Raw genomic sequence first — 13337 nt, 5'->3', positions numbered from 1 at the left:
TTTCTAAGTATGTTTCGTAATCCTTCCGAATTCCACATTTTTATTAAATGGTAAATCTGCTTTTTGTTTAGTTTGGCACCATTGCTCTTCATTGGTAATCTGGTTTAGACAGTAAACACCTATATGCAAATACTTGCAGCTGTTTTCTGACTTGTTTTTGTGACCTTCACAGTTTTGTGTGCATATATTAAAGCTAATTTAATTTCCTACACTTGATAACAAACATTCCATCTTTGTCTCTGATAGTTGATCATTACTTCTTCTTCTCTCAGCTTTTCATCTTATGCTTCAAGTCATTTAACTTGATTTTGACTGGACACGTGTCTTTGGTGCTTCTTCATGACAATCACCTATTATCTGTTGTATAAACACCACCACTCAGAATCCGTCTCCATTCCCAAAGGCTGCTGGAAGCCTGGAATGGAGTTAATAAATTTGTCATTATTAATACTAAGGATAAAGAACTACCAGTGCCAAGACTGCTATTTATAAAAGATATAATGTTCATTCAGGTTTGGGCAAAACAAACTTCGAGATGATCACATATCTTGAATTGTGAAATACTTTCATACATCTGTTTAATTGATTGTTTCAGATACATTGGCCATGAGCCTAGATTTGCAATGATATTGGTTTTTTTCTTTTAAGCCTTCCTGCTTTCCAAGTTTGTCTTGTTGACATAATGATGAAATATGACTGTTATTTATATACCATGGCAAAAAAATGTTGACTGTACAATAGTTAGGAAACAACTCAGCTTATATCCAATGCAAGTACCTCAGTGGACACTCACCACTAGACCCCTAATTCTATGTTTTAATAATAATGTTTTAATACACATAACACACTTTAAAGGCTCAAAATACTCAGGTATATTCTTGCTGAATTTTTCTTAAAGGAGAACTAAAGCCTAACTAAAGAAGTAGCTAGAAATGTTGTACATTATGCTTTGTGCTTCTGTGCCTGAGCTCTTTAGCAGTAAAGATCTGGGTCTCCAAAGATGCCCCAGTAGCTCCCCATCTTCTGCTGATTCTCTGCACATGCTTTGTGCTGCTGTCACTTACTGAGCTTAGGGACCCACTCACAAAATACAGTACACATAGAATAGAAATGTCACAATATAAGGCTGATTAGTAATTAATACAGATAATTATTACATGGCAGCACAGAAACCAGTGCAATTAGCATCACAAACCTGTAGCATCAGCTTATATTACAGGGGAAGCTCATTTTCTGCTGGATAATTAGTGACGAGCCCTAAGCTTAGCTTCTCAACAGCTGCTCAGAGCCCACTGAGCATGTGAATGTCACAGACACTTTCCAAGATGGTGACCCCCTGTGACAAGTTTGAAGTCCTGGATCATTGCTGCTATTGAGAAGATGAAACTTTAGGCTGGTACAATACATTCAGTATATAAAATATGGCATTTTTAACCATATTCAGGTTTAGGGTTTAGTTCTCCATTAACAGGCAAACATGCACTTATGTTTAACATGAAACAAAGAGGAGTTTGCAATGAACACGTGTTTTGCCTATTCTTTTCATTAAAAAAGCCTCTGTCTGAAACATACAGGTGGATAAATGTAACAGGTAGTTGTCATTTCTCCACTGGCCAAAATACACAGGTGGTTAAATATTACAGGAAAATGGAGCTTCTCTGTTGGCCAATGGAATTCCAGGCCCCAAACTGCAGTGCTATATTTCCTCACCTGATAGAAGGCATTTGTACGGAACTCTCAACAATTATTCTTGTCTTCACTCCTTTCTGCATATTAAAGCGGATTTCCACCCAAAAATGGATTTTTCATGTTTTTTGTAATGAAAGTAAAGAAAAGTAACTTTTATAGATGAAAGGAATGGCACATAAATACCTAATACCCCAATGTTGCAGTATTTGTATATAAATGCTGTTTGACCATTGCTCTCTTGTGTTACATGCAAAACACTGTTGCCTTGTGATTGTGTTAAATAAAATAGAAATAAATCTTTAAAAAAGTTGGCACAGCATTTATACTGCTGTGTGTTTTAGGGCATTACATCCAAAGTTGGCACAGCATTTATACTGCTGTGTGTTTTGGGGCATTACATTCAAAGATGGCACATCATTTATACTGCGGTGTGTTTTTGGGGCAATAACTATAGTTTAGTTGGTGCTAAACTTCAGTTGCTATGCTATGTGTTGTGGGGGCCAAAAATATAAACTTGATATTGCATTTATACTTCTATGTGCTTCTGGAACATTTAACATGATGTTGGCAGTGTGTATTGACTGCTTTAAGAATTTTCATATTCATTTCCTATTTCAGTGCTTCCCATTGGCTTTAAGAATTCAGTTATGCTGCAAGGAGGCACCATATCAAACAGTGGTAGAAGGAGTGACTAAATGTCAATCCCTTCATTACAGAATTATTATACATAACTAGGATGGTGGTGGTGGAAAAGAAGGGTGGTTTGGAAGGGTGTGGTTTAAAGTGGTAAAGAAATGGAGTTGTATATTATAGGTATCATTTGCTAGGGATGTGGCTTAAGGCACTTTTTTGGCCCAGGGACCAGTGTAAAGCCCTAATTCTTTTCAAGGACCTGGGGGCGTCAACTGCGTGCAACGATTACATTTCGGGAGCGTTGCGTCAAATTTGGACACGCAGCATCAAATTTGGGTGTGCCATGTCTAATTTGGGCGTGTCGTGTCAAATTCGGATTCGGCTCAGAGGCCCAGTTTGAGTATGTCCGCGGCCCAGCGGTTGGGGACCCTGGTTTAAGGCACCTGTGCCTACAGGCTCCTGAGAATCCCAACTTGGGGGCAGATTAACTAAAGTGCGAAGTGGCCATCGCTAGCAAAAATTTGCCAGAAATCACATCCACAGGGATATCGCCAGTTTATTAACAGACATGGAGGACAATTCAGTAGCGCAGTTTCGTGCCCTACGGCCAGGCGAATTTACATTCAGGCAAACGAATGTTACTCCGAAAATTCACTAAATGCAAATTTTACAGAATGTTACTACTTTCACCAGAGTTTCCTTCAACACCTTAGACATGGCAAACTGATAAGATGAAGCTACATCCTTCTCAATCTTGTGTCAGTGGCATCATATCCTGTTTGCCGAAAACTTCTAAAAAACTGGTGTTTTTTTCATATTTTAAAGCGGGATTGCCTTTAAAAGTTCTAACTATTAAAGATTTTTAAGTTAACATTTTTTTTTCCAACCATTTGAGGGGCTTGCCACATTTGTTTTACGGTGGTCTCATGTCTAGGGCATTAGAGGATCTCGTTTGTCTTTATTTTGCTTCCTTGGACATTTGTAATAATAATTGGTCACTTCAAGCATTTGCACCAACATATCTAATAAAGACATATACTGTTTATATACAGTATGACCTATATGTACCCACCCTATTCAAACGGACCTAAGCGTAAAAGTACTAAAAACACACGCAGCGATCTTTTTTCTATTGTCGCTCGAAATCGCCTAGCGAGGCAATTTCGAGCGACAGTAGAGAAAAGATCGCCGCGTGTGTTTTTACGCTGGCGATTTTTCGCGATTCCCCATAGACGCCAGCGCAAAAGTTTCCCCAGCGATTGCGGCTTAAACGTCGCGGCGAAAAGTCGCCGCGAGTCAAATCGCGGCGCTATCGCCTAGTGTGGCCTTAGCCTTAAGGATGCATGTAAAACCATTGAACAGAATGAATTAATGAATGAACTTGCTGAAGTTCCCCATTAATTTATTATATAAATCCAGCACTTCATTATTCCTCTTAGAGATAATTAATCTTAAACAACTAGAAATAGTCCTAATTATGATATTACAAAGTCCTCTACTGGGGGAGCAAGCTATGAGCATTTTACACTACCCAGTCTGATCTTGTTTCCTGGATTTCCTTCATTTTAATTTAATTAGTAAAAGTTATGTTTTAAGTTGGTTCACTGAGCAATCGGATTGTGGGATGGGGAGGTGCAACTTTATGGGTCAGTTCTTTTCCTTTTTCCTCATTTTTTCTAAACCGACATTTCCCCCTTTGGCAGTTTGACTTCAAAAGGAGCCCTATGCGAAAAGTGTCATTTTTTTCCCCATCGGGGAATATTTTGTTGGGTGTAAGCTATGTTGTTATTAGAAAATGTTTTATCACGTAGAAATATAACATTTTCTAAATATAGCCAGTTCTGAAATAATATGTTTCTATCCTCCTCTTAGAAATGTTTCTCTGTACAGGCATTTTGTTGGAGTTGTTTATTGTAAAAGACAGTTGGCTCTAATAAATTGTTTAGGTAAAGGGAGCCCAGGCCTATGATGCCTCTGACCTAACTCAAAATCTGACTCCAAATCCTGTATTGAAGGGGATAGTAAAGAGTAACTTATTTTCAAAACAGTACAAAAAATGTTATTAATGTGTTTGGAAAGTTTCTTACTCCCAAGAGGCAAAGGTCTCTTTAAATGTTAATCATCACAATAGTTCACCTTTAAGGATACATGTAAAACCATTGAACAGAATGAATTAATGAATGAACTTGCTGAACTTCCTCATTAATTTATTATATAAATCCACCACTTCATTATTCCTCTTAGAGATAATTAACCTTAAACAACTAGAACCAGTCCTGATTATGATATTACAAAGTCCTCTACTGTACTGTAAAGTACTCTACCCAGTCTGATCTTGTTGGCTTGGTTTTCCTTCACTATGTTTGTGTTTCAGTTTATTATTAATTTTATTTTTACTAAGGGCAACCACACCTTCATCAACCTGAACTCTACAGTGAAACCATCAAATCTGATGTGTCAGTATATTTTCTCAACTGTATAGAAAAGTGTAGATTAGGGAGCACAAGTTAAATGAGTTCTTGGGTGCATTCTAAATTGCTCTTTATTGACTGGTCTTCTGGTTACTGACTCTTATGGCTTTTGACTCTAAACCCTTTAGCTACTGTGTATTGGACTTCATCTGCTTGCCTGAATTCTGCTTCCTCCTTGGTCCTGACTTCAACCACAGAAAGTGACGAGCTTGTAACCATTTAGGTTGCAGTCTTTTATACAACAGCACTTCAATCTTTTGGCACAAATTAAAGTGAACCCTAGAAACCCAGAATCTATTGGGTTTATAGAATGAGCCTTTTGTGTCAGCGCCATACATTCAACATTGTCCAGCACCTAAAAGTTTAAAAGCATTACTTGTGTTTTTCCTCTCTTTGCTGTCTGCCTGCAAATTCACCTGATTATGCACTGCCACCTTTCTCTCTTGGATTGACTGACTTTAAATAAAGAGAGGTGGACACATGTTTGCAGAACCGAAACATCTGACTAAAACTGTCATTTTGGCTTTCAGCGTGTTCTTTAGCAATACTTTTTCAATACACACAGGATTAGATTTGTCTCTGCACCTGTTTCCACCTGACGTCGCTACAGGACATTTTCGTCTTTGCTCCTTTCTACATAATGATTGATAAATGTTTTGGACACAACGAAAACAAAACTAAATAAATATGAAGTTGGTACTGAACCTGAACTGCTATTCTGGGGGCATAAATCATGACTTTGGTACTGTATGTATACTTCTTTGTTCATATGGAGCATTAAACCTGATGTTAGCACTATATATACTACATATTATATACTATATATACTATATATGTATAGTATATACATACTATACTATATACTACTTAAAAAAAACATCCTATTACAGTGCTTCCCATTGTTTTTGTAAAGGGTATCAAATAGTGGTAGAAGGAGTGACTAAATATCAATCTGTAATAGCTTACCGTGGTGGTCTAGTGGGAGGGGGTAGGCAGGGACACCTGCCATCAAAAATCTTTATCCCCTTCCGCTGATTTCTGAACTATTTGATCAGGTCAAGAATGCTACTATTTATTCCAAACTTGACCTTAGAGGTGCATATAACCTCATTCGTATCAGGGAAGGGGATGAGTGGAAAACGGCCTTTAACACCAGGGATGACCACTACAAATATTTAGTGATGACATTGGGTCTTTGCAACGCCCCTGCAGTGTTCCAGGAATTTGTCAATGACATCTTCCGGGACCTGCTGGGGTTATTCGTAGTGGTATATCTTGACGATATTCTAATTTTTTCCTCTAACTTGAGTGACCATCAAAAACATGTCAGGGAGGTGTTGCTCAGGTTAAGAAAGAATAATTTATTTGCAAGCTTAAAAAATGCACCTTTGAGGTTTCTTCTGTCCAATTTTTGGGGTTCAATATCTCCAGTAAGGGTCTTTAAATGGATCCTGGGAAGGTTAAGGTCGTACTGGCCGTAGGACTGGCCAGATATGGGATGACTTTGACGTAGTTGGCCAGCTTAAATATAAAGGGTAAGGCATTTTTTAGTAGCAGTATGCACAAAATGTCTCTGTCTTAAATATATTGATAATGGGTTGAGTGCAGAGGACCTCTTGTAGTTGACTATATGTATTTTGTGGTCACACCCTCATTGCACCCCCGCCTCCCCGCCTAATGGTTTTAAAAAATAGTGGTGAGCACAACTTTCCCTTGTTAGTACTGGATTGGGCTCAGCCTCTTTCTTCACGTGCAACTCAAAGATTCTTAGGCTTTGCTAATTATTATTGTCTATTCATTTAAAACTTTTCTTTGGTGGTGTTTCCAATCATGGATCTAACCAAAAAGGGTGCAGATCCAAGTAAGTGGCCTCCCGAGGCTATTCAAGCTTTTGAATTTCTTAAAAAAGAATTTGTGTCTGCCCCCATTCTCCGTCACCCTGATACTACTCTTCCTTTTATTGTAGAGGTTGATGCCTCAGAGGTTGGGGCAAGGCGGTCCTGTCTCAAAGGCATCCGATAACCAACAAGGTGCATCCATGTGCATTCTTCTCTAGGAAATTTTCATCTGCCGAAGCCAATTATGACATTGGAAATAGAGAATTGTTGGGCCTTTGAGGAATGGCGACACTTGTTGGAGGGGGCTAAACATGCTATAACAGTCTTTACTGACCACAAGAATCTGTTATACATCGAGTCTGCCAAACGGTTGAATCCTAGGCAGGCTAGATGGGCTTTATTTTTTACCCGGTTTAATTTCTCTCTCAATTACAGGCCTGGTTCCAAAAACACTAAGGCCGGTGCACTCTCTAGGAGTTTTGAGTCTAACCTGTCTGAACCTAGTGAGTGTGTTCCCATCATCCCGGGTGAGTTGATTGTGGCAGCTCTGGGATCAGACCTTGCCACACTATTGTCCTCAGTTCAATCTTCTGCCCCTGTAGGACTTAAAGGGATCCTGTCATCAGAAAACATGTTTTTTCAAAACACATCAGTTAATAGTGCTACTCCAGCAGACTTCTGCACTGAAATCCATTTCTCAAAAGAGCAAACTGATTTTTTTATATTCAATTTTGAAATATGACATGGGGCTAGACATTTTGTCAATTTCCCAGCTGCCCCATGTCATGTGACTTGTGCCTGCACTTTAGGAGAGAAATGCTTTCTGGCAGGCTGCTGATTTTCCTTCTCAATGTAACTGAATGTGTCTCAGTGGGACATAGGTTTTTACTATTGAGTGTTGTTCTTAGATCTATCAGGCAGCTGTTATCTTGTGGTAGGGAGCTGTTATCTGGTTACCTTCCCATTGCTCTTTCGTTTGACTGCTGTGGGGGAAAAGGGAGGGGGGTTGATATCACTCTGACTTGCAGTACAGCAGTAAAGAGTGATTGAAGTTTATCAGTGCATAAGTCACATGACTTGGGGCAGCTGGGAAATTGACAATATGTCTAGCCCCATGTCAGATTTCAAAATTGAATATAAAAAAATCTGTTTGCTCTTTTGAGAAATGGATTTCAGTGCAGAATACTGCTGGAGCAGCACTATTAACTGATTCATTTTGAAAGTTTTTTTTTTTCCCATGACAGTATCCCTTTAAGGGAACAGTGTCTTTATTGTCTCGTAATTTGTGGTGGCCTTCATTTAAACAAGCTGTCAAAAATGGTGTTAATTCTTGCCCTGTTTGTCAGTGATCAAAGTCTTTTAGAAACCTGTCACAGGGATTGCTAAGGCCTTTACCTATTCCTGACAGATCCTGGACCCATCTGTCTATTGATTTTATTGTTGACCTCCCTTCATCTCAAGGGAAAACTGTGATTTTGGTGGTGGTGGATAGGTTCAGCAAAATGAGTCATTTAATTTCCCTCCCACACCTCCCATCTGCTAAGACGTTGGCTGAATTATTCATTTCTAATATTTTCAAATTGCATGGGTTTCCGGTAGTGATGTATAGGCAGACCCGATACCTGCAGGACCCGCGGGTCGGGCAGGTCCAGGTCGACCTCGCAGTGCTCCTCGCGGGTGGCCACCTTCAAATGCCGGCATCCGACTTCTGGGTTCCGGTTTTGTAGTGTCGCGTCTGCTCGTCCTGCCTCTTATATGATGTCATTGTGACGTGGGGCGGGTCGACGCGGGTCTATAAAAGGACCCCTGGAAGCAGGTGCGGGCAAGCGGTTATCAGCAGGGAAACCCTGACCCGCACATCACTAGTTTCCGGTCAATATTGTTTCTGATAGAGGGGCACAGTTCGTTTCTAAATTTTGGTGAACATTCTGCTCTTTGGTTGGGATTGATTTGTCATTCTCTACCGCATACCACCCTCAAACCAATGGTCAAACTGAAAGGGTTAATCAGTCCCTTGAACAATTCTTAAGGTGTTATATGTCAACCAATCCTCATGGGCTGAACTATTACCTTGGGCAGAATTTGCTTACAATAATGCTACTCATGCTTCTACTGGCCAATCTCCATTTTTTATTGTTAATGGTTTACATCCCAAAGCATTTTGGGGGTCCGGTGGGGGGGTAATGTAATAGCTTACCATGGTGGTCTAGTGGGAGGGGGTTGGCAGGGACGTCCTCTTCCTCTGGTGTTGCCGGTCCTTAGGGTGTGCGCGTGGTGCGCCTCTGCTCCCTTTATAATAAAAAACACAATAAACTGCAGCTCATCCCTTTTTTATTGGGTGCACGTGGGTGAGGCTTGATAAACAAATTACACAAAGTTTGACCCCAGCACTCCAATATAAAATCCCAAGAGAAACCTATTTTTGCACAGCTGAACTGTAACTAGTAAAAAAGACACTTTTAGTTACAAAGTTTGTACAAAATATGCATAAGCTGACGCGCCCCATCAAGGCAGTGTCCATGCGTCAGTCCTACCTAAGTGAAAAAAGTGTTCTGCTCCCTTTATAGGCGCATTTGCGCTGGCGTGCTTGCGTCAGCGCGCAATGGCACAGAGTTCAAAATGATTAAATAGTGCATTAGGGCTTTAGATCATTTCCCATATAGGATCATTCTTCGTGAGTTCCTGGTGCTCTGTATTTGTATTCCTGCCTGTTATCTGATATCTGACTCCTGTTTTTGATCCCTGTCTGCCTGACTAATCTGACTTCTGGTATCCTGACCCCTACCTGGTGATTTGACTATTCTACTCTCTGTAATCCGATCTGTGCCTGTCTTGACTCCTCTCGATTGATTTCCAGGCTTGACCCTTGCCTGTCTGACTTTGTTTGTATTCTGCCTGCACCGACCCGGCCTGATTTGACAACGCTTTCCATCTACGCCTTGTACTTTGACCTTCTGCCCAAAAGACTCTGCTTTATCGTCGTGCCCCTCGTGCTTGTCCAGAACCCTTCGCTTGGCACCTCTCTTAATAAGACCTGGCGGCATCCGAATAGCCGAGGGCTCCTCCCGAGGTGAAAGGCGGCTGGTAAAGGCAGAAGCAAGAGCCGAGAACAGGGTGCTTAGAATCGGTTCTGGATTTAGGGTGTCGACCATGACACAATCTCTTCATATTGAATTATTATGCATAACTAGTACAATGCTGGTGCAGAAATAGAGTGATTTGATAGGGTATGGCTTAGAAATGATGGACAAGACAAGTTGTATATTATTGGTATGATTTACTAGGGGCGTGGCTTAAGGCACCAAAGAACCTGTGCCTTGGGGAGAACTGATATTTGCTACCTTATTAAAGATATTTGTTGCATTATTAAAAATTTGGGACTGTGACATATTTAAGTTTCTCTTTTCTTGAATGAATATGGGTAGTACAGCCTCTACTACACCTGCCCACTGCACCCTTTAGCTGCAGTCTGTCTTGCCCAACGTCAGCAGCCACCAGATCCAGTTGTATTTGAGCAGCTGTACCACTGCAGATAGTTTTTGAAAAGGTGTCAGTAAGTGATGTATTTATTTTGTCAATGCTCTGATCTTCCCCTCTTAGCTATTTATGATACAAGGAAGTGGGATTTTCAGAGAATAAGGAATGAATGGATATTGGGCCATTGATTAGAGTTACATTGTTTCATGAGTCCGAGCCAGCAGTGCAGAGAATAAAAAAAAACCCAGACAGACAATAGCAATGACAGCTCCACATAACTATGAACCCAGTGAGAATGAGGAACAAATGAATATTGGGAAGTTGCTTAGAATTAGATTTTCTTTCATTAGGCAACATGGAAGTAACAAATAAAACAATATTTGTCTGTTTCTCAATTTCTGATTATTTTTTGGCCTGCTGGATGGTAGCCTATTTATCACGATTTATACTGTAGTCACATACAGTTTTCAACATACCCTGCATAGTGCAATTGATTCATCCAGCCAAATTGTACATGCCTGATTCGATACTTAGAGTTTGAATGCCATTGCCATCCAACTGCATGCCATTTTTTATGGAAGAATGTAAATCACTTGTCAGTTATTCTAGTCGTTGCTAGGCCCGTGTTGCTCTTTTTTAAAAAAATGTATAGCCTAGGGATCTGTACTTCCAAGCAGGGCCAGAACTAGGGTTAGGCAGAAGAGGCAGCTGCCTAGGATGCAATGAAAGTGGGGCGCTGGGCAGCTACTTCTAAAATTGTCTTCTGCCTACACCTAGTCCGTGTTCGCACCCCTCAGTCTTAGCCCCCATTCCTTCCCTCTGTCACCCACCACTCCGTCGTTCTCCCCACACTTAGTCTGGGTTCACACCCCTCCGTCCTAGTCCTCTTCCTTCCCTCTGTCACCCACCCCTCCGTCGTTCTCCCCTCCCTCCTGTCACCATCCCCTTCCTCATCCAAAATTTTACAGCCTAGGGTTCTGTACTTCCAAGCAGGGCAGGAAGTAGGGGTAGGCAGAAGAGGCAGCTGCCTAAGGTGCAATGAAAGGGGGGCGCTGGGCAGCTACTTCTAAATTGTCTTCTGCCTACACCTAGTGCGTTTTTGCACTCCTCAGTCTTAGTCCCCCTTCCTTCCCTCTGTCACCCACCACTCCGTCGTTCTCCCCTCCCTCCTGTCACTATCCCCTCCCTCATTCACCCCTCCATCCTGTCACCCACCCCTCCGTTGCTCACCCTCCTGTAACCTTCCCCTCGATCGCTCTCCCCTCCCTCCTGTCACCCTCCCCTCCATCACTCTCCCATACCGCCTCTCCCCTCCGTCCCTCACCCCTACCTCCCCTCCGTTGCGCTCTCCACCCTCCCTCATGAAAGGTCTTCATAAAATGTGAATGAAAAACAACTTAAAATGTCATTGGCAAAAACAGTACAACCTATAATAATTATGCCACCTAGAATTATTAACTCGTATAATAAAGTTACCCAACACAAATGAAATAATTTAGTAATTTATTAATCAAAATAGACCCGTTTCTGGTCCTACTATAAAACAATATAAAGTATAACTGATAATGGAGGTATTAGAGTAAACAAACCAGAGAATTGCTTGGTCTCGGTTCAGATTCAGTTACACATTATACTTGAGTAATCTGTGCCTCTCCCTCTATTTGTTTCATGCAGATTGGAAGCACTGGAATTGTTCCTTTCACCTAGTCCATAAATGTCAGCTGGAAATTCTGTGCAATTTCTTTTTTTAAAAAATGCAAAAATAAATATTTTCTTATTGAAGCAAAATGATTATAGTCATAAATTGTCCCTCCAAAAATGTAAATATATATTAACTACTGCCTTAGATAACCACAATTCTTTCTTAAATAATCAATAGTAAAGTCCAGTTCTTTTCTTATCCAACCCTATTGCCCAAGTTCAGGAAAGCAGAGAAACCATGTGCCACACTACAGGCATGAATATTTTTTTCTATCTCCAAGCGTTCCACTATCTCCTTATGGACCGTTTGTTTCGGATGGCATTATGGTTTTTTGGAACGGCAACAAATCTCCTCCTTTTTAGAATATCTGGGACTCCAAAACCATTGTCCCACAGATACTCAATGGAAAGGATTTTGGTTGGTTTATGGTATACAAAGTATTTGTTGAGATAACTCTCATCATGCCAAACTGCTTCTAATTTATTTTCTCTGTCCGTCATCATGGCATTATGGCAGAAGTTAGTCAGTTTGTAGACCTCCTCTATAGTGCCTCCAAAATATCCTCCTGCATAATAAAAGTCCCCCTCATCAGAAGGTATATAGGCCTGGGATTGTGGTCGACGCTCATAGGTAAAAGCTTGGCGTCCAGCTCCATAGAAGCCAGGATGTAGGGTCCCAAAAACATCACTTAGGATTTCCACACCAACTTCATCACTAAATTGCATATCTACATCCACACAAACCAAGTAGTCCACCTCGTTGATGAAATGTTGACGACTGAAGTCCCGAATCATCTCCATCCGTCTCATGGAGACCTCCTGCCATCTTTGGTAACTGGGTACATTCAGAATGACCATCTGTCTCCCTTCAGCAACAGTTATATTGGGAATATCGTTGGCTCGATCCGTGAACACATAATAGTTGACTTTGTGTCCTAACATGAAGAACTTCTCAGCCGTTTCAATAAAGGTTTTTACAAAAACTGTATATCTGAAAAGGTAAAATAATAAAGAAGATCTGACATATTGGGGAAATTATAGTTTATTTTGGGAAAGGTAAGAATAAGATTTTTTTAAGGTCTTACATGGTGCAATAAAATACATTTTTAGTCTATTCCTGGGTTTCTTGGAGTCTGCATAAAGAATATTATGACGGGGTCTTAGCAAGATCCATCCAATTGAGCACCAGGTGAGATTTTATTGCTGAGTGCCATATAGAATTAAAACAAGAATAAGACTTTAGCATCCCTGTCAAGATACTGTAATTAGAAACTTTGCACATTCTCAAAAGCAAAGCAAGTGTCTGCTATCTGTACATGGAAAAATCTTGTTTTCATCATAGAAACCTTCAAGTTAATGATTGTTCTCTTATAAATGTCAGTAATGATATTTCAGAGCCAGTACCATATACTCATTGAAGCACAATTGGCAAACAGGGAAAATACATTTCCTTTCTGAACAGGTATAGACTGGGGCAGTGAGACACCGGGAAAAAACCCCGCTGGCCCATATTAGCTTTTACCTCAGC

General features: G+C 40.6%; 1 protein-coding gene across 3 annotated transcripts in view; it reads right to left on the bottom strand.

Annotated features, from left to right (window-relative positions):
- Positions 1–11597: 11597 nt before the first annotated feature.
- abo.2.L (ABO blood group (transferase A, alpha 1-3-N-acetylgalactosaminyltransferase; transferase B, alpha 1-3-galactosyltransferase) gene 2 L homeolog) overlaps positions 11598–13337 on the bottom strand; it is a 36036-nt gene continuing 34296 nt past the window's right edge. For all 3 annotated transcript variants that reach the window (XM_018229525.2, XM_041572390.1, XM_041572391.1), the window contains one exon: positions 11598–12800. In XM_018229525.2, the coding sequence (XP_018085014.1) occupies positions 12098–12800 (703 nt within the window). In that variant the 3' untranslated portion in view covers positions 11598–12097. The remainder of the gene's footprint in view (positions 12801–13337) is intronic.

Source organism: Xenopus laevis, chromosome 8L (assembly GCF_017654675.1).
Source record: "Xenopus laevis strain J_2021 chromosome 8L, Xenopus_laevis_v10.1, whole genome shotgun sequence".
NCBI classification, from domain to species: domain Eukaryota; kingdom Metazoa; phylum Chordata; class Amphibia; order Anura; family Pipidae; genus Xenopus; species Xenopus laevis.
This window is presented reverse-complemented; position numbering and strand designations above follow the sequence as displayed.